Source organism: Anomaloglossus baeobatrachus, chromosome 4, assembly GCF_048569485.1.
Source record: "Anomaloglossus baeobatrachus isolate aAnoBae1 chromosome 4, aAnoBae1.hap1, whole genome shotgun sequence".
NCBI classification, from domain to species: Eukaryota; Metazoa; Chordata; class Amphibia; order Anura; family Aromobatidae; genus Anomaloglossus; species Anomaloglossus baeobatrachus.
Genome location: NC_134356.1, coordinates 122347555 through 122368334, shown reverse-complemented (window position 1 = coordinate 122368334; position 20780 = coordinate 122347555). Strand labels below are relative to the sequence as shown.

The 20780-nt window shown below is 51.0% G+C and overlaps 1 protein-coding gene across 1 annotated transcript in view; it reads left to right on the top strand.

Moving 5' to 3' along the window:
• RAD50 (RAD50 double strand break repair protein) overlaps positions 1-20780 on the top strand; it is a 330429-nt gene that overhangs the window by 62363 nt on the left and 247286 nt on the right. The window contains exons 8-10 of the mRNA XM_075344529.1: positions 7080-7245; positions 18209-18402; positions 18617-18823. Of these exons, the coding sequence (XP_075200644.1) occupies positions 7080-7245; positions 18209-18402; positions 18617-18823 (567 nt within the window). The remainder of the gene's footprint in view (positions 1-7079; positions 7246-18208; positions 18403-18616; positions 18824-20780) is intronic.

The window sequence follows — 20780 nt, the reverse complement described above, 5'->3', positions numbered from 1 at the left end:
CAGCGCATGTGATGAACAGAAGAGAAAAGCAGCTTCAACAAGATCATCTAACTCTAAAGTACAATTTTGCTGTTCTTCTGTAGTAATATTTGTTCGTTCCTCAGTTACAGGAACAGGATTGTGGCTCCATCTCAATCATACTGAATCTGAAATTTTCTTCTGGCTGCTGTTCACCTTCATTATTCTCATTCATGTTTCATTGTACTTATGTTTGAAGCATTGTCAGCTACAATAGCAAGAACCTGTTCTGGCGGTTGTGAGATGAGTACAGGCGTTCCTTCCTTCCCAGTGTTTTTACCCTTCTCTATAGAGGAGGAGCTGCACTGCTTATCATGTACATAAAGTGCAGCACAGATTCATCTCAACTAAAAGCCTAGATCCTTTGATCAGGAATAGAACAGACATTTATAGGACATCATAAGTTTCCCAAATTCTTATGAAAAAATATGCAACACGTACTTCATGGAACTGCTGTACCCAATTTATTATATATTTTAGGAGTCGTCCATTTTATACTGACTCCACTAACATGGACACCTTCTCTGACTCCACACTCCAATTCCACAGCCCTATTGGAGACAAAGAATTCTTGCGTGCAACAATGAAACTTAAAAAACAGATGTGCTTATAGAGAGAGGTCCTTTTATACCCATGTTTATGATACTAATCATCTGTTTATTTGTCCACTACTGTGTTGTCTCAGGTTACACCCAATTTTTACCTATCTATACACTTATGGTTTTTAAAAATAACCCATTGGTTTTAATTTTTGTATTCAATAAAATGTATACATTTTTAAGTTTCATTGTTGTGCGCAAGATCTTTTTTTCCAATTTGCAATGCACTTTCTGATATCTAAAATAAAAAATGTCAAAATATGCATTTACCACAAAAACCTGATTAAAACAATGTCATTTCTTTGTCGCTCTATTGGGAGACCCAGACAATTGGGTGTATAGGCTATGCCTCCGGAGGCCGCACAAAGTATTACACTTAAAAGTGTTAAGCCCCTCCCCTTCTGCCTATACACCCCCCGTGCTCCCACGGGCTCCTCAGTTTTTTGCTTTGTGCGAAGGAGGTCAGACACGCACGCACAGCTCCACAGATTGGTCAGCAGCAGCTGCTGACCATGTCGGATGGAAGAAAAGTGGGCCCATATAGGGCCCCCAGCATGCTCCCTTCTCACCCCACTCTTGTCGGTGGTGTTGTAAGGTTGAGGTATCCATTGCGGGTACGGAGGCTGGAGCCCACATGCTGTTTTCCTTCCCCATCCCCCTCAGGGCTCTGGTGGAAGTGGGATCCTATCGGTCTCCAGGCACTGAGACCGTGCTTCATCCACAACTCCTGTGGAGCCTGCTGGATAGGAGCCGGGTATCGTTCAGGGACATGGCCCTGCTACTTGGAGGTACTCTGTATCCCGGTGGGGACCGCGCACAGCAGCACTCCAGCTTTGCTGGGTGTGCTAGTGCACCGGGGACCGCGGCGCTGACCGGGTTAATATGTGCCATTACACACTCAGCGTTGCTGAGTGTGTTTATGTATAGGGACTGCCGCACTGACCGCCGCTGCCATGGAAACACTGCGGCGCGGCTGGGACTTGTAGTGCGCCGGGGACTTCCACGCCGGCCGCGCTTTTACGGCGGCCGCGTTTATTACTAGAGTCCCCGGCTTTTTGCGGCCTAGTTCCTTTCCTCCCACCCCCAGCCCTGACAGGCAGGGGAAGGGCGGGACGCTGCTCAGAACGAGCAGCACTGAGGGCTGGAGCATGCTTTGCATACTCCACTCCCCTCACTGTGCACAGTGCAGGCACCAGTTCCCGCTCTTTCTGGGTCACGCCCACGGCTCCCTCCTCTCCTCAGGACGCATTCCTGTCAGCTCCTCGGACGCTGCAGAGGGGGACAAAGTCTGGGAGACCCAGGCAGGGACTCTGGTGGCCTCACAACCGCTTTAAGCGGGTGGTAAGCAGCACCTGTGGTGCTAGCCCCATTGTGCAGTAGTGTAACATTATATGTTTATTTTACACTGTATAGTGCACAGTTGATTTCTGGCTATATACCCTATTGTGTTGCTCAGGGAAGATAATAGCATGGCGCCCACGAAAGGCAGGGGTGCCAAAACACAGGCTTATTATGTTGCCTGCGCCGCATGTACGACCCCGCTACCGACAGGTTCCACTGACCCTCATTGTGTGCACTGTTCGGCCCCTGTGGCACTTGCTCAGCCAGAGCCTCTGCTAGGGGGGGCCCAGGGGGAGCCACCTGCTAACACTGTTCAGGTGACAGGGACGGAGTTTGCAAAACTCTCTGAGACTATGGCTAAGATACTAGAAGCCTTGCAGTCCAGGACGGTATCTCAGCACAGGGACTCTGTTGAATCTTTGTTCCCTGGCCCACCTCAGCTGGACCAACAATGTCCTCCCGGGGTATCTCATGGATCCCAAGCTAAGGGTTCTGACACAGACCCCAGCCCCAGACCGACTAAGCGAGCTCGCTTAGATTTTCCCTCGACATCATCATATTGTGCAGGGTCTCAGAGGGAGGAAACTCTGGTTGATGATGCGGAGACAGCTGATCAGGATTCTGATCCTGAGGCCGCTCTCAATCTTGATACTCCGGACGGGGACGCCATAGTGAACGACCTTATTGCGTCCATCAATCGTATGTTGGATATTTCTCCCTCAGCTCCTCCGGTGGAGGAGTCAGCTTCCCAGCAGGAGAAATTCCGTTTCAGGTTTCCCAAGCGTACACAGAGTATGTTTCTGGACCACTCTGATTTCAGAGAGGCAGTCCAGAATCACCATGCTTGTCCAGATAAGCGTTTTTCTAAGCGCCTTAAGGATACACGTTATCCCTTTCCCCCTGACGTGGTCAAAAGTTGGGCTCAGTGTCCCAAAGTGGATCCTCCAATCTCCAGACTGGCAGCTAGATCCATACTTGCAGTGGAAGTTGGGGCTTCACTCAAAGATGCCACTGACAGGCAGATGGAGCTCTGGTTGAAATCCATCTATGAAGCTATTGGCGCTTCTTTTGCCCCAGCATTCGCAGCCGTATGGGCGCTACAAGCTATCTCAGCAGGTCAAGCGCAAATTGACGCAGCCACACGCACGTCCGCGCCACAGGTGGCGTCCATAACCACTCAGACGTCGGCATTTGCGTCTTACGCTATTAATGCTGTCCTGGACTCTGCGAGCCGTACGGCGGTTGCAGCCGCCAATTCGGTGGTACTCCGCAGGGCCTTGTGGCTACGGGAATGGAAGGCAGATTCTGTTTCCAAAAAGCGCTTAACCAGTTTGCCAATTTCTGGCGACCGATTGTTTGGCGAGCGTTTGGATGAAATCATCAAACAATCCAAGGGAAAGGATACATCCTTACCCCAGCCCAAACCGAACATACCCCAACAGAGGAAGGGGCAGTCGAGGTTTCGGTCCTTTCGGGGCGCGGGCAGGTCCCAATTCTCCTCGTCCAAAAGGCCTCAGAAAGATCAAAGGAACTCTGATGCATGGCGGTCTAAGTCACGTCCTAAAAAGACCACCGGAGGTGCCGCTACCAAAGCGGCTTCCTCATGACTTTCGGCATCCTCACTCCGCATCCTCGGTCGGTGGCAGGCTCTCCCGCTTTTGCGACACCTGGCTGCCACGGGTAAAAGACCGTTGGGTGAGAGACATTCTGTCTCACGGTTACAAGATAGAGTTCACCTCTCGTCCCCCGACTCGATTCTTCAGGTCATCCCCGCCTCCCGAGCGAGCCGAGGCTCTTCTGCAGGCGCTGGGCATTCTGAAGGCAGAAGGAGTGGTGGTCCCTGTTCCTCTTCAGCAACAGGGCCACGGTTTTTACTCCAACTTGTTTGTGGTCCCAAAGAAGGACGGGTCTTTCCGACCTGTCCTGGACCTGAAACTTCTCAACAAACACGTAAAGACCAGGCGGTTCCGGATGGAATCCCTCCGCTCCGTCATCGCCTCAATGTCCCAGGGAGATTTCCTTGCATCGATCGATATCAAAGATGCTTATCTCCACGTACCGATTGCTCCAGAGCACCAGCGCTTCTTGCGCTTCGCCATAGGAAACGAACACCTGCAGTTCGTGGAACTGCCGTTCGGCCTGGCAACAGCCCCACGGGTTTTCACCAAGGTTATGGCTACTGTAGTAGCGGTCCTCCACTCTCAGGGTCACTCGGTGATCCCGTACTTGGACGATCTGTTGATCAAGGCACCCTCTCTAGAGGCATGCCAACACAGCCTCGACGCTACCCTGGAGACTCTCCAGAGTTTCGGGTGGATCATCAATTTTCCAAAGTCAAATCTGACACCGGCCCAATCGCTGACATACCTTGGCATGGAGTTTCATACCCTCTCAGCGATAGTGAAGCTTCCGCTGATCAAGCAGCGGTCACTACAGACAGGGGTACAATCTCTCCTTCAAGGTCGGTCACACACCTTGAGGCGCCTCATGCACTTCCTGGGGAAGATGGTGGCAGCAATGGAGGCAGTTCCTTTCGCGCAGTTTCACCTGCGTCCTCTTCAATGGGACATCCTACGCAAATGGGACAGGAAGCCGACGTCCCTCGACAGGAACGTCTCCCTCTCGCAGGCGACCAAAGCTTCCCTTCGGTGGTGGCTTCTTCCCACTTCATTATCGAAAGGGAAATCCTTCCTACCCCCATCCTGGGAGGTGGTCACGACGGACGCGAGTCTGTCAGGGCGGGGAGCGGTTTTTCTCCACCACAGGGCTCAGGGTACGTGGACCCAGCAAGAGTCCTCGCTTCAGATCAATGTTCTGGAAATACGGGCAGTGTATCTTGCCCTGAAAGCGTTCCAGCAGTGGCTGGAAGGCAAGCAGATCAGAATTCAGTCGGACAATTCCACAGCGGTGGCATACATCAACCACCAAGGCGGCACACGCAGTCGGCAAGCCTTCCAGGAAGTCCAGCGGATTTTGATGTGGGTGGAAGCCACGGCCTCCACCATCTCTGCAGTTCACATTCCAGGCGTGGAAAACTGGGAAGCAGATTATCTCAGTCGCCAGGGCATGGACGCAGGGGAATGGTCCCTTCACCCGGACGTGTTTCAGGAGATCTGTTGCCGCTGGGGGGTGCCGGACGTCGACCTCATGGCGTCCCGGCACAACAACAAGGTACCGGCGTTCATGGCACGGTCTCAAGATCACAGAGCTCTGGCGGCAGACGCCTTAGTTCAGGATTGGTCGCAGTTTCAGCTCCCTTATGTGTTTCCTCCGCTGGCACTGTTGCCCAGAGTGTTACGCAAGATCAGGGCCGACTGCCGCCGCGTCATGCTCGTCGCTCCAGACTGGCCGAGGCGGTCGTGGTACCCGGATCTGTGGCATCTCACGGTCGGCCAACCGTGGGCACTACCAGACCGACCAGACTTGCTATCTCAAGGGCCGTTTTTCCATCTGAATTCTGCGGCCCTCAACCTGACTGTGTGGCCATTGAGTCCTGGATCCTAGCGTCTTCAGGGTTATCTCAAGACGTCATTGCCACTATGAGACAAGCTAGGAAACCAACGTCCGCCAAGATCTACCACAGGACGTGGAAAATTTTCCTGTCGTGGTGCTCTGCTCAGGGTATTTCTCCCTGGCCTTTTGCCTTGCCCACTTTTCTGTCCTTCCTTCAATCTGGACTGGAAAAGGGTTTGTCGCTCGGCTCCCTTAAGGGACAAGTCTCAGCGCTCTCTGTGTTTTTCCAGAAGCGCCTAGCCAGACTTCCACAGGTACGCACGTTCCTGCAGGGGGTTTGTCACATCGTCCCTCCTTACAAGCGGCCGTTAGAACCCTGGGATCTGAACAGGGTGCTGATGGTTCTTCAGAAACCACCATTCGAGCCAATGAGGGATATTTCTCTCTCACGCCTTTCGCAGAAAGTGGTTTTTCTAGTAGCAGTCACTTCACTTCGGAGAGTGTCTGTCTGAGCTAGCAGCGCTGTCATGCAAAACCCCTTTCCTGGTGTTTCACCAGGACAAGGTGGTTCTGCGTCCGGTTCCGGAATTTCTCCCTAAGGTGGTATCCCCCTTTCATCTCAATCAGGATATCTCCTTACCTTCTTTTTGTCCTCATCCAGTTCACCAATGTGAAAAGGATTTGCACTTGTTAGATCTGGTGAGAGCACTCAGACTCTACATTTCTCGTACGGCGCCCCTGCGCCGCTCGGATGCACTCTTTGTCCTTGTCGCTGGCCAGCGTAAAGGGTCACAGGCTTCCAAATCAACCCTGGCTCGGTGGATCAAGGAGCCAATTATCGAAGCTTACCGTTCGGCTGGGCTTCCGGTTCCCTCAGGGCTGAAGGCCCATTCTACCAGAGCCGTGGGCGCGTCCTGGGCTTTGAGGCACCAGGCTACGGCTCAGCAGGTGTGTCAGGCGGCTACCTGGTCGAGCCTGCACACTTTCACGAAACACTATCAGGTGCATACCTATGCTTCGGCGGATGCCAGCCTAGGTAGACGAGTCCTTCAGGCGGCGGTTGCCCACCTGTAGGAAGAGGCCGTTTTACGGCTCTCTTACGAGGTATTATTTTACCCACCCAGGGACTGCTTTTGGACGTCCCAATTGTCTGGGTCTCCCAATAGAGCGACAAAGAAGAAGGGAATTTTGTTTACTTACCGTAAATTCCTTTTCTTCTAGCTCTAATTGGGAGACCCAGCACCCGCCCCTGTTTTTTTGTGTACACATGTTGTTCATGTTGAATGGTTTCAGTTCTCCGATATTCCTTCGGATTGAAGTTACTTTAAACCAGTTTATAATTCTTTTTCCTCCTTCTTGCTTTTGCACCAAAACTGAGGAGCCCGTGGGAGCACGGGGGGTGTATAGGCAGAAGGGGAGGGGCTTAACACTTTTAAGTGTAATACTTTGTGCGGCCTCCGGAGGCATAGCCTATACACCCAATTGTCTGGGTCTCCCAATTAGAGCTAGAAGAAAAGGAATTTACGGTAAGTAAACAAAATTCCCTTCTTTTAGATGTTGGCTTCCTTTTTAAGATGTATACATTTACAAGTTTGCAAACATTGTTTTACTTCTTAGTTTGTCTGATTGATTGTATAATGATAACTATTATAACTATTGTCATTTTAGGTCTTTCAAGGAAGTGATGAAGAACTAAATGACATGTATCAAAATCATCAGAGGACTGTGAAAGAAAAGGAGCGAAGACTCAATGATTACCAGCGTGAAATTGATAGAGCAGTTAAAGACTATCAAAGATTTAACCGAGAGAAAGGAGAACTGCTGGTGCAGCAAGGTTTTTTTTTTTGTTTTTTTTTTATGGTATCACCTCAACAATACATCTATTTAGTTATGGTGTACCTACAGATACCCAGCTACTTACAAGACCGTGTTACATACTGTCAATGTTACCGGTCCACTTATATGTCTATTATGTGAGCAAGAGAAATAGAAAGTTCCAAATGACTTTAAGGCTATGTGCGCACTGGAAAATGGAATTTTCTCAAGAAAATTCCGCAGGCATTGAAAGATTACCGCACCCGCGGAAAAAAATGCAGCAAACCGCACCTGAAAACCGCATGCGGTTTGCTGCAGTTTTACCGCGGTATTGTTCACGGTATTGCCGCGGTTTTGCCGCGTGCGGATTGGTACATGTGCTTTATTGCATTCAATGCAATAAAGCACATTGAAAATAAAAAAAAAAATGTCCTTCTGAGATATCTAGTAGATAGATAGATAGATAGATAAATAGACAGAAGAATAGATAGAGGGATAGACAGAGGACAGAGCGCTGCATTTCTCACGGTCGGTAGTGAGTTCACATTACCGGCCGTGGGAAATGCCCTGTGGTTACCTCTGCTGTCTCGCTGCGAGGCTGCATTCAGTGCTGTGACAGTGTCAGTCGCGGCTGGATGCAAGCATCGCAGGACGTGGATTACGTCGGAGCTTTGTTTCGGGAGGGGTTAATAAAAGGGTGAACGAGGCTTATTTGTGTTTTATTTAAAATAAAGGATTTTTCGGTGTGTGTTTTTTTCACTTTACTTACGGGTTGATCATGTCAGCTGTCATATAGACGCTGCCATGATCAAGCCTGGACTTAGTGGCGGCGATCCGCCGCCATTAACTCCTTGTATTACCCTGATTGCCACTGCATCACGGCAGCAGGAAGAGCCGGGACACTCCGGCACTGCCGCATAATGCACGCGACAGTCCCGGGGCAGCTGCGGCTGATATTCTCAGCTGCGGGAGGTGGAAGGGAGGCGGGGGACATTAACCCTGCCCCTCGCCCTCCCCAGCCTGAGAATACCGGGCCGCCGCTGTGTGTTTACCTCGGCTGGAAGGTAAAAATACAGCGGAGCACACGTGTTTTGTTTTCTATATTTCCGTTTGCTTTCTATGTGTGTTCTATATGTCTGTGTCTATGTCTGTGTCTGTGTTCTATGTCTGTGTGTGTCTGTGATCTCTGTGTGTTTACTCTGCTCCGCTTCCTCTTCCTGTCATAATGACATCACTTCCCTGCAAAACCGCAGGCAAGCGATGTACATTACCGCAGGTAAACTGCGAAATACCGCAGGGAATAACGCAGGAAAACGCAGTGAACCGCACAGAATTTGCTGCCTGCGTTATTCCCTGCGGGATTTCACGATTACATTGGAGTCAATGTAGTGAAATCCCTCAGTGACGTGCGGAAAAGAAGTGACATGCACTTGTTTTTGCTGCGGGATTCCCGCAGCAAAACATGCAGCTGTCAAGATCCGCCTAGTGCGCACAGGATTTTTTTTTCCCATAGGTTTTGCTGGTGATTCACTGCAGAGATGTTATGAACATTTTCTGCAGCGAAACATGCAGCAAAACCGCAGGAAATCCGCGGGAAAAACCGGTAAGTAGGCACAGGGCCTAAAGGGGCATTCATGTTACTAATTTATTTTAATTAATTAAGCAACATGAAAATAAGCATGCTTGCAATTGACTTGCTTTTTCTATCCATTTTCATTCTCCTGCAATTAAAGTTTTCATCTTCTGTAGTGTACAGCTCATTTCCATGAAAAGGAGTTAACCCCTTCCTAACATTGGTCGTACCCTGTACATCCTGATGGCCAGTGTGTTCCCAATCAAGGAAGTACAGGTTACCTCCTGGCGATTGTGTGGCCACAGGAGCTGTACCCACTACGATCTACACCGGGGACTTGGCTTCCCAACAGCCGAGCCCTGGCTCTCACAGCCAGGGACAATGCCTGCACCGTCCCTGGCTGCTCAAAGCATTAAGTGCCACGATTGATATTGACAGCTGCATTTAGGGGTCTGGGAAAGGGACTGAGCTCCCTCTTTTTTGATTGGTACCCCCATGATGTGATCGTGAGGGTCTGATTGTTGCCTTGGTGACCCAAGGTCGTCATGAAGACCTACGGGTCACCGAGGTTCGAAAAGCCTCTGGAATCAATCCAGATGATCCCAGATGCTTCTATCAGTCTGCATTGACAGCTGTAGTGTATTGCAATGCTGATCGTACAGCTGGGACCCAGCTCTCACTGCTGGGACCCAGCTCTCACTGCCAGGAGTGTTGCCCGGCACCGCTCCTTACAGTTTAACCCCTTAAATGCCGCAATCAATATGATCACAGCTTTCAGGAGGCAGGGAGTGGGATCATTTACCTCTCCCTGGCAATCGGGTCCCTGTAATGCGATCACAGGGACTCGATTGATGCCGTGGCAACCCTGGATCGTCACCATGGCGACCCTGGGTTACTGAGCTTATGGAGAGCCTCACCCACCATGCCGGATGCATGGTGTGGGAGGCGAAGTATCAGTGCTGTGAGTGCAGCACCAACAGATATAATCCATTGTAGTGATCGAGCACAGCAGTGGATTATATCTGCAGGAAAAAACTCAGAAGGAATTGACATGCTGCTGTTTTTTTCAGCACCAAAATTTGCAAGTAAAAAAGAAGCAACATGTGCACAGCAAGTCATGATTGTCATGGGCCTTGCTAAAATGCGTTTTCTTTATCGTTCCTTTGGGAGACCCAGACCTTGGGTGTTTAGCTTCTGCCTCCGGAGGACACACAAAGTACTACACTTAAAAGTGTAGCTCCTCCCTCTGAGCCTATACACCCCCTGGTGAGCCAGTCACAGCCAGTTTATCGCTTTGTGTTCAGGAGGACATACATCCACACATGCATTCTCATATGATTTTTTATTTTTCCTTTTTTTTTTTTTTTGAAAAAGATTGAAGAAGTGCGGGTCCACGTCTGGACTCCCGGCATATCCCTTCTCACCCCACTGTGTCGGTGGTGTTGTAAGGTTGATTTCCAAGGCTGGAGCCTTACATGCCGTGCTTTTTCACCATCCCTCCTGAGCTCTGGATTGAAGTGGGAGCCAGCGCGGTCTCCATGCCTGGCAGGAGACCGTTCTCCGTCCACAGCCCCTTGAGGACCCTGCTGGACCGGAGCACTCATCCCCAGGAACCTGGCCCTGCGTCTCAGCAGCTAAGTACCTGAGACGTTCATATGTTGGGGGTCCCTGTCCTTTATTGTGTGGGAAGAGTGTGTTTGCTGTATTTGTTTTGACATTTCCGGCGGGTCCTCTGGCTTTTCGCCCGAGAACCTCGCCGATGGTGCCTGCGCGTCGGCCTCGCTGCTCAAATTTAGGCCCCGGCTTCGCCGGAGGCCTAGTTTCTGTTACCTGCCCTCGCATGTCATTCATGCAGAGGGAGAGGCACGGCTCCTCCCGGCGGCCGTCCTGCACAGGGGAGGGACACTCCCCACTGCTTGTGCGTGTCTCCCCCCTGCAGGCCTCTATGGCCCTCCAGATCCCGCTTTCCTACAGGGACGCCCCCGGCCCGCCCCCTCTCCTCGCTCCGGCGGCCATTTTCTTGGACAGGGTTCTCCCTGCGCGGGGACATCCTGCACTCTGCATCCCTGCTGAGGTGCTGTGCATTGGGGGCCCGGGCTTCGGCATCTGGAGGGCACACAACACCGCTTCCGGCGGTCTTGTAAGCCACAGCCGGTCTCTGGTTGTGGACCTCTGAATATACTCCCTGGGGTTCATTCTCTTTGTAGAAGCTGTTTTCCCCACTCCAGCAGCATGTCTCACACGAGGAGCAAGGCTCCAAAGCTTTATACTGCATGCGCTGCATGTAAGCTCCTGCTGCCTGAACCGAGCACCTATCCACATTGTGATGTCTGCTCTAACTTGGAGGTGCCACAGCCTGGAGTCTCACCCCCAGTGGTCTCTCAAGCTGCTTCTGCACCTGTGGCTGAACCCCCGGCCTGGGTAGAGTCCTTCTCTAGGTCTATCTCCCAGTCATTTGCTGAGTCCATGGGACTTCTGTCCAGGACTTTGATGAATATGCATCAGCCCCCTTCACAGGGTGCCTCTAATGCTCTTGCTAAGGGTCCTTTAGGATCCCTATCCTCTGACCTCCGTCCACTGGAGCTCACAGAGGATTCATCATCAGGGCACAGACCCCGTCCTCCTAAGAGGCGCTGCAGGGTTTCCTCTTCCCCCTCATCCCGCGGCTCTGATTCAAGGGTTGAGGACTCGCAGGATGAGGAGGATGCCTTTACAGGGGGCTCGGAGGCTAACTCCATGTGCCCCATTGATCTTTCCGAGGGTGACTCAGAACTTAGTGACTTGATTGCTTCCATTAATTCTGTACTGGATCTCAACCCTCCAGTATCAGAGGAGCAACCCTCTCTGGCAGAAAAGCACCAGTTTACCTCGCCTAAGAGATTAAAGAGTGTGTTCTTTAACCACTCCAGTTTTCTTTATCGTTCCTATGGGAGACCCAGACATTATGTGTATAGCTTCTGCCTCCGGAGGACACACAAAGTACTACACTTAAAAGTGTAGCTCCTCCCTCTGAGCTTATACACCCCCTGGAGAACCAGATCTAGCCAGTTTATCGCTTTGTGTTCAGGAGGCATACATCCACACATGCATTCTCATCTGATTTTTCATTTTTGGAAAGAGTTTGAAGAAATGCGGGTCCAAGCCTGGACCCCCGGCATGTCCCTTTTCACCCCACTGTGTCGGCAGTGCTGTTAAGGTTGATTCCAAGGCTGGAGCCTTACATGCCGTGCTCCTTCACCATCCCTCCTGGGCTTTGGCTTGAAGTGGGAGCCAGCACGGTTCTCCATGCTTGGCAGGAGACCGGTCTCCATCCGCAGCCCTTCAGGATCCTGCTGGACCGGAGCACTCATCCCCAGGGACTTGGAACCCTGCGTCTCAGCAAGCTAAGTACCTGAGACGTTTATATATTGGGGGTCCCTGTACTTTATTGTTGTGGGAGAGTGTGCTGAGTGAGTTTTATGACATTTCCGGCGGGTTCTCTGGCTATCGCCTGAGAACCGCGCCGATGGTGCCTGCGCGCCGGCCGCACCGCTCAAATTTAGGCCCCGGCTTCGCCGGAGGCCTACTTTCGGTTTCACTGCCCTCGCATGTCATTCATGCAGAGGGACAGCGCGGCTCCGCCCAGCGGCCGTTCTGCACAGGGGAGGGACACTCCTCACTGGGTACATGTCTCCTCCCCTGTAAGTCTCTATGGCCCTCCAGATCCCGCTCCCAGAGTGAGTCCCGCCCCCCCTCTTCGCTCCGGCGGCCATTTTCTCAGCGTTTTTCTCGGCGATCAGCACTGGTCTGCAGCATCCCTGCTGAGGTGCTTGGGGGTCTGGGCTTCGGGATCTGGAGGGCACACAACACCGCTCCAGTGGTCTGGTAAGCCACAACCTCTGGTTGTGGACCTCTGTATATACTCTCTGGGGGTCATTCTGGCAGAGCCCCCACTCCAGCAGCATGTCTCACAGGAGGAGCAAGGCTCCAAAGCTGTATTCAGTATGCACTGCATGTAAGCTCCTACTGCCTGAACCGAGCACCTATCCACATTGTGATGCCTGCTCTAACCTGACGATGCCTCAGCCTGGAATCGCACCCCCAGTGGTCTCTCCGGCTGCTCCGGCTCCTGTGGCTGAACCCCCGGCTTGGGTAGAATCCTTCTCTAGGTCTATCTCCCAGTCTTTTGCCGACTCCATGGGACTTCTGTCCAGGACTTTGCTGAACATGCATCAGCCCCCTTCACAGGGTGCCTCTGCTGCTAGGGCTCTCTCAGGGCCGGAGCTCACAGAGGATTCATCATCTGGTCCCAGACCCCGTCCTCCTAAAAGGAGACGCAGGGCTCTCTCTCCTTCCTTGTCCCGCGGCTCTTTTTCAGAAGCTGACTCGCAGGACGAGGAGGATGCCTTTACAGGGGGCTCGGAGGCTAACTCCTTGTGCCCCATTGATCTGTCCGAAAGTGACTCAGATGTTAGTGATTTGATTGCGTCCATTAATTCTGTACTGGATCTCAATCCGCCAGTATCAGAGGAGCAACCCTCTCTGGCAGAAAAGCACCAGTTTACCTCGCCTAAGAGGACAAAGAGTGTGTTCTTTAACCACTCCAGTTTTCAGGCCGCTGTGACCAAGCCTAGGGCCTGTCCTGACAAACGCTTCCCAAAGCGTGGTTCTGATGACCGTTTTCCCTTTCCACCTGAGGTGGTCAAGGAGTGGGCTCATTCACCCAAGGTAGACCCCCCGGTGTCTAGACTCTCAGCCCGGACCATTGTATCAGTGGCTGATGGCACCTCTCTTAAGGATTCCACTGACCGCCAGGTTGACCTTCTGGCCAAATCTGTATATGAGGCGGCACTGGCCTTGTTCTCCCCAACTTTTGCAGCAGTGTGGGCTCTCAAAGCCATCTCTGCTTTTCTAGAGGAGATGCATTCCCTCGCCAGGGACTCTATGCCCGAAATGGTTACCTTAACTTCCCAAGCTTCAGCTTTTTCATCCTATGCCATGTCTGCCATGCTGGAGGCTTCTCACCGCACTGCGGTGGCTTCGGCTAATTCCCTCGCTATCCGCAGGATTTTGTGGCTTCGAGAGTGGAAGGCAGATGCTTCTTCAAAGAAGTACCTTGCTGGACTCCCTTTTGCTGGGTCCAGGCTGTTCGGTGAACAGCTGGATGAAATAATTAAGGAAGCTACTGGCGGGAAGAGTACTTCCATGCCACAAACCAAAATCAGGAAACCTGTCCAGGGTAGGAATCAGTCGAGGTTTCGTTCCTTTCGTTCTTCCAACTGGTCGTCCTCTAAGCCCTCGGCCTCGTCCACTAACTCAGCCAAGGACCAAAAATCCAACTGGCGCACAAAAGCGCGTCCACAGAAGACCGCAGGAGCTGCTGCCACTAAGGCAGCCTCCTCTTGACTATCTGTCCGCGCCAGCAACGTCCTTGGTCGGTGGCAGGCTCTCCCACTTTGGCGACTTGTGGTTTCAACACGTCTCCGATCAGTGGGTGCGGGATATCATCTCCCACGGCTACAGGATAGAATTCTCTTCCAGCCCGCCAAACAGATTTTTTCTGTCAACTCCCCCTGCTCCAAGGCCAACGGAGTAATTGTACCAGTTCCCGCCTGGGAACGGTTCAGAGGTTTCTACTCAAATCTCTTCCTAGTCCCCGAAAAGGACGGTTCCTTCCGGCCCATCCTGGATCTCAAGCTTCTCAACAAGCATGTTCAGGTGCGGCATTTTCGCATGGAATCTCTGCGGTCAGTCATTGCCTCAATGACCCAAGGGGATTTCCTGGCATCCATCGACATCAGAGATGCCTATCTACATGTGCCAATTGCAGTTTCACACCAGCGTTGGCTACGCTTTGCAATAGGAGAAGATCATTTCCAATTCGTGGCTCTCCCCTTCGGGTTAGCCACGGCACCTTGGGTATTCACCAAGGTCATGGCAGCAGTGATTGCAGTTCTGCACCTCCAGGGGTTGGCAGTGCTCTCTTACCTGGACGACCTTCTAGTCAAGGCTCCATCCAGCGCAGACTGTCAGCGGAGTGTCTCGCTTACTCTCGCCACTCTAGCCCAATTCGGGTGGCTTGTCAATTTTCCCAAATCCACTCTGACTCCGACCCAGAGTCTCACGTACCTAGGGATGCAGTTCGAGACTCTGCCGGCACTTGTGAAGTTGCCCTTAGACAAACAGCTGTCACTCCGGTTGGCAGTGCGCTCTCTCCTGAGGCCCCGCCGTTATACCCTCAGGCGTCTGATGCAGGTGCTGGGTCAAATGGTGGCGTCCATGGAGGCTGTTCCCTTTGCCCAGTTCCATCTGCGCCCCCTGCAGATGGACATTCTCCGCTGTTGGGACAAGCGGCCTTCCTCCTTACACAAGTCAGTGGCTCTGTCGCCACGGACCAAGAGCTCTCTTCAGTGGTGGCTTCGGCCCCTCTCCCTGTCCCAAGGGCGCTCCTTCCTGGCCCCGTCCTGAGTGATTCTCACCATGGATGCCAGCCTATCCGGCTGGGGAGCGGTATATCTCCACCACAGAGCATAGGGCACTTGGACTCCGTCCGAGTCAGCCCTTTCAATCATTGTGCTGGAAACCAGAGCAGAGTTTCTAGCTCTTCTAGCATTTCACCACCTGCTAGCGGGCAGGCACATTCGAGTCCAGTCAGACAACGCGACAGCGGTTGCCTACATCAACCATCAAGGCGGGACACGCAGCCGCCTGGCAATGATGGAGGTACAACGCATTCTTCAATGGGCGGAGGACTCCAGGTCCACCATATCCGCAGTCCACATCCCAGGCGTGGACAACTGGGAGGCAGATTATCTCAGCCGTCAAAGCGTGGACGGTGGCGAGTGGTCTCTGCACCCGGCAGTATTTCAGTCGATCTGCCGCAAATGGGGCACTTCGGACGTGGACCTAATGGCATCCCGTCACAACAACAAAGTTCCTGTTTACGTGGCTCGCTCCCACGATCCTCAGGCCTTCGCCGCGGACGCTCTGGTTCAGGACTGGTCCCAGTTTCGTCTGTCCTACGTGTTTCCCCCTCTAGCTCTCTTGCCCAGAGTTCTGCGCAAGATCAGAATGGAGGGTCGTCGAGTCATCCTCATTGCGCCGGACTGGCCCAGGCGAGCTTGGTATCCGGACCTGCTCCAACTGTCCTTTGAGGTGCCGTGGCAGCTCCCGGACCGTCCAGACGTACTCTCGCAAGGTCCGTTTTTCCGCCCGAATTCTGCGGCTCTCAAATTGACGGCGTGGCTCTTGAGTCCTGGATTTTGACGGCTTCTGGTATTCCCCCTGAAGTCATCTCCACTATGACTCGGGCCAGTAAGTCTTCCTCCTCTAAGATCTATCACAGGACTTGGAAAATTTTCCTGTCCTGGTGTCGCTCTACCGGCCATCCCCCTTGGCCATTCTCCTTGCCGACCCTTCTGTCTTTTCTACAGTCCGGTCTGCAGCTAGGACTGTCCCTCAACTCTCTCAAGGGACAAGTTTCGGCTCTGTCAGTTCTGTTCCAGCGGCGTCTCGCTCGGCTGGCTCAGGTCCGCACCTTCATGCAGGGCGCGTCTCACATCATTCCGCCTTACCCGGCGGCCCTTGGACCCCTGGGACCTTAACTTGGTTCTCACGGTCTTGCAGAAACCCCCCATTGAGCCTCTTAGGGAGGTTTCTTTGTACCGTCTTTCACAGAAAATGGCCTTTCTGGTTGCCATACCTTCTCTCAGGAGAGTCTTTGATTTGGCTGCGCTCTCCTCGGAGTCACCTTTTTTAGTCTTTCATCAAGACAAGGTGGTTCTCCGTCCGACTCCGGACTTCCTTCCTAAGGTGGTCTCTCCTTTCCACCTTAACTAGGACATTACCTTACCTTCCTTCTGTCCGGCCCCTGTTCATCGCTTTGAAAAAGCTCTACATACTCTAGATCTGGTGCGTGCTCTCCGGATCTGTGTCTCGCACTGCTGCGCTTAGGCGGTGCACCTCTCTTTTTGTGCTAACCACAGGTCGGCGCAAGGGCCTCCCTGCTTCTAAGCCGACCTTAGCCCGTTGGATTAGGTTGACCATCTCGGACGCCTACCAGAGTACGCAGGCGCCTCCCCCGCCGGGGATCAAAGCACACTCGACCAGAGCTGTCGGTGCCTCTTGGGCTTTTAGGCACCAGGCTACGGCTCAACAAGTCTGTCAGGCTGCCACTTGGGCTAGCCTGCATACCTTCTCGAAGCACTACCAAGTGCATGCTCATGCTTCGGCAGATGCGAGCTTGGGCAGACGCATCCTTCAGGCGGCGGTCGCCCATTTGTGAAGTTAGGTTCTGCCTACTTCTTAGTTTTTCTGTTTATTTCCCACTCAGGGACTGCTTTGGAACGTCCCAAGGTCTGGGTCTCCCAAAGGAACGATAAAGAAAAAGAGAATTTTGTTTACTTACCGTAAATTCTTTTTCTTATAGTTCCGTCTTGGGAGACCCAGCACCCTCCCTGTTGCCTGTTGGCAATTTTCTTGTTCCGTGTGTTATCACCGGCTGTTGTCGTGGACAGAGTCTCCGGTTGTTCCGGCTCTTGCTCTGTTGTACTTGTGGGTGGCTATTCTCCTTCAGCTTTTGCACTAAACTGGCTGTGACTGGCTCACCAGGGGGTGTATTGGCTCAGAGGGAGGAGCTACACTTTTAAGTGTAGTACTTTGTGTGTCCTCCGGAGGCAGAAGCTAAACACCCAAGGTCTGGGTCTCCCAAGACGGAACTATAAGAAAAAGAATTTACGGTAAGTAAACAAAATTCTCTTTTTTCCCTGCAGGATCCTTGCAGTATTGATTAAAATCTGCAATAATAAAACGCACGAAGTGTGTGCACAGAGCCTTATAGTGTTCCAGAGTTATAACCTGCCACAATGACACTGGTCGGAATTGAAAACATTGGCCTGGTCATGATAGTGAAAACAGGCTGGGGGGTGAAGGGGTTTAGGCAGTTTACCAACACCCCTGCCGATCATCTGTTCCCAGATCTGCTTTGTTGTGGAGTTGCACAGCACTTTTTTTATTGAGGAAATAGTGGCCGTGGCTAGATATTGTATTTCTGCCCCTATTCAAATCAATAGGGGGTGCATGTTTAGTACCTAGCTGTGGTCACTATTCTTTCGATGGGGCTGTGCTGTACAACTGAGCAGTTCTGGGAACAACTGACCGTCTGGGTTACCAGGTGTCGCACCCTCACCCATCAGACATTGTTAAAGTCCTGGACAATCACTTTAAGCAACTTTGAATAACTACAAATGTAACACAAACTCTGCAAACGTTCAAGAAAAACTACATGTATTCACAGCAGGTCCACAAACAGTGTAAAACGTAATATCTCTAAACATTTCTATACATTTTCTTGATAAAAAGAAATTTAAAAAGTTGTAGTAAAAAGGCCTTCCTATTTTTATTCTGTATATTTCTTTCTGTTATTATGCAGGGCGTCTGCAGATGGAGGCCGACCAGCATCAACAACATATCAGAACTCGAGACTCTCTGATAAAGGCCTTAGCGTCACAATTAGAATTTGATGGCTTTGAGCAAACTCCATTTAACAACAGACAGACAACTAGCTTCCAGAGGCTGATGAAAGACCGACAAGAAAAGGATGAGGCCGATCTTAAGCAAACAATGGTAAGGATACAAGGCAGAAAGAAGAGGTTCACTATGTTCCTTCTATGTCAAGAAGATACTAGGAAATGTGTTCTTTATGAAAATGAGATCCCCATTTCATAATTACTTGTAATGAACTATAGTAAATCAAGTGTTCATGTATTAGACATCAATGCAGATGTTACAACATGTTATATTGTGTCATTGATTTTTCTTTTGTTTTTTTGCGATGAAGAAAGAATTTTCAGAAAGGGAAACAAAGAAGCAGAGACAAATAGATGAAATAAGAGACAAGAAGACCGGCCTTGAGCGTACAATTGAGCTGAAAATAACCATGCAAACCAAAAAACAAACAGACCTGAAGAACATTAAGTTAGAACTCCAACAGCTTGAAGGCTCCTCAGACAGACTACAGGAACTTGATGAAGAACTCGTAAAGACGGTGAGTTGTATCTCCGCGCCTGTTTAACTGAATTTGGATGAAATAAACCTTTATATCCTGCTAAAATCTTTCCCAGAATAAATCGGTTCAGTATCAGATGACTTTTTTTTAATAAGTAAACCCTTAAGGACGAGCCCATTTTGGGCCATTTGGACTAAGCAATTTTTTTAAAAAAAATTCTTTGTTATATTTTTTTATCGACGTAGCTGGCTTTTTTGTCTGATAGAACTGTATTTGTAAGTGGCAAAACTTTGGGGTACATATAACTTATTACCAAGTTTTACCAACTCTATACATTTTCCGCTGTTTACATGTGGTATAAAGTGTTAAAGGGAACCTGTCAGATGCAATATGCACTCAGAGCCACGAGCAGTTCTGGGTGCATATTGCTATTCCTTTCCTAACCGTCCCTGTATACACTAGCATAGATAAAGGGATCTTTAGAAAAAGTATTTCTAAAGATCTTATATCATATGCTAATGAGTGCGGGGACTAGTCCCAAGGGCGTTATATCTCCTCACTAGCCGCCCTCTTAGCATGTTAGTACGCTCACAAGGGCGTACTAACATGCTATTCAATGCAGTGTCACCAGCGGTGTCACGAGTACCTGTGCTAATCTGAATGCCAGCACTTCCAGTCATGCACAGTATGAAGCTGGGTGTACGCGTCCTGGCTTCAGAGAGGTCTACTACACATGACTGGAAGTGCCCAGCATTTAGAAGAGCATTCACAGCGAACACAGGTACATGCAGCACAGCTGGTGACACTGCACTGTATAGCATGTTAGTACACCCCTGTGGGCATATTAACATGCTAAGAGGGCGGCTAGTCGGGGGGATATAAGGCCATTGGGACTAGTCCCTGTGCTCATTAGCATATGATATAAGATCTTTAGAAATACTTTTTCTAAAGATCCCTTTATCTATGCTAGTGTATACAGGGACGGTTAGGCAGGGACTAGCAATATACACTCAGAACTGCTCGTGGGTCTGGGTGCATATTACACCTGACAGGTTCCCTTTAACTTTATTCTGTCGGTCAGCACAATTTTGGTAATAACAAATGTATATAGTTTTATTTATCTTTGACTATTTTTGTACAATAAACATTGTTTGAAATAATAATTTGTTTTGTGCCAACACATTTTCTTTATCGTTCCTATGGGAGACCCAGACATTGGGCCAGACATTGGGTGTATAGCTTCTGCCTCCGGAGGACACACAAAGTACTACACTAAAAAGTGTAGCTCCTCCCTCTGAGCATATACACCCCCTGGATAACCAAATATAGCCAGTTCAATGCTTTGTGTTCAGGAGGCATACATCCACACATGCATTCTCATCTGATTTTTGATTTTTGGAAAGAGTTTGAAGAAAAGCGGGTCCAAGCCTGGACTCCCGGCATGTCCCTTCTCACCCCACTGTGTCGGCGGTGTTGTTAAGGTTGATTTCAGGGCTGGAGCCTTACATGCCGCGCTCCTTCACCATCCCTCGGGCTCTGGCTTGAAGTGGGAGCCAGCACGGTTCTTCCTGCCTTGCAGGAGACCGGTCTCCATCCGCAGCCCTTCAGGATCCTGCCGGACGGAGCACTCATCCCCAGGGACTTGAAACCCTGCGTCTCACAAGCTAAGTATCTGAGACGTTATTTTCGGGGGGTCCCTTGTACTTTATTGTTGGGGAGAGTGGGCTGTGTATCTGTTCTGACATTTCCGGCCGGTTCTCTGGTTTTCACCTGAGAACCGCGCCGATGGTGCCTGCGCGCCGGCCGCATCGCTTAAATTTAGGCCCCGGCTTTGCCTGAGGCCTAGTTTCGATTTCACTGCCCCTGCATGTCAATCATGCAGAGGGACAGTGCGGCTGCGCCCAGCGGCCCTTCGGCACAGGGGAGGGACACTCCTCTCTGAGTAAATGTTCCTGTTGGGGGAGACCTCCGGGTCTCTCAGGGTCACGGATTTGGA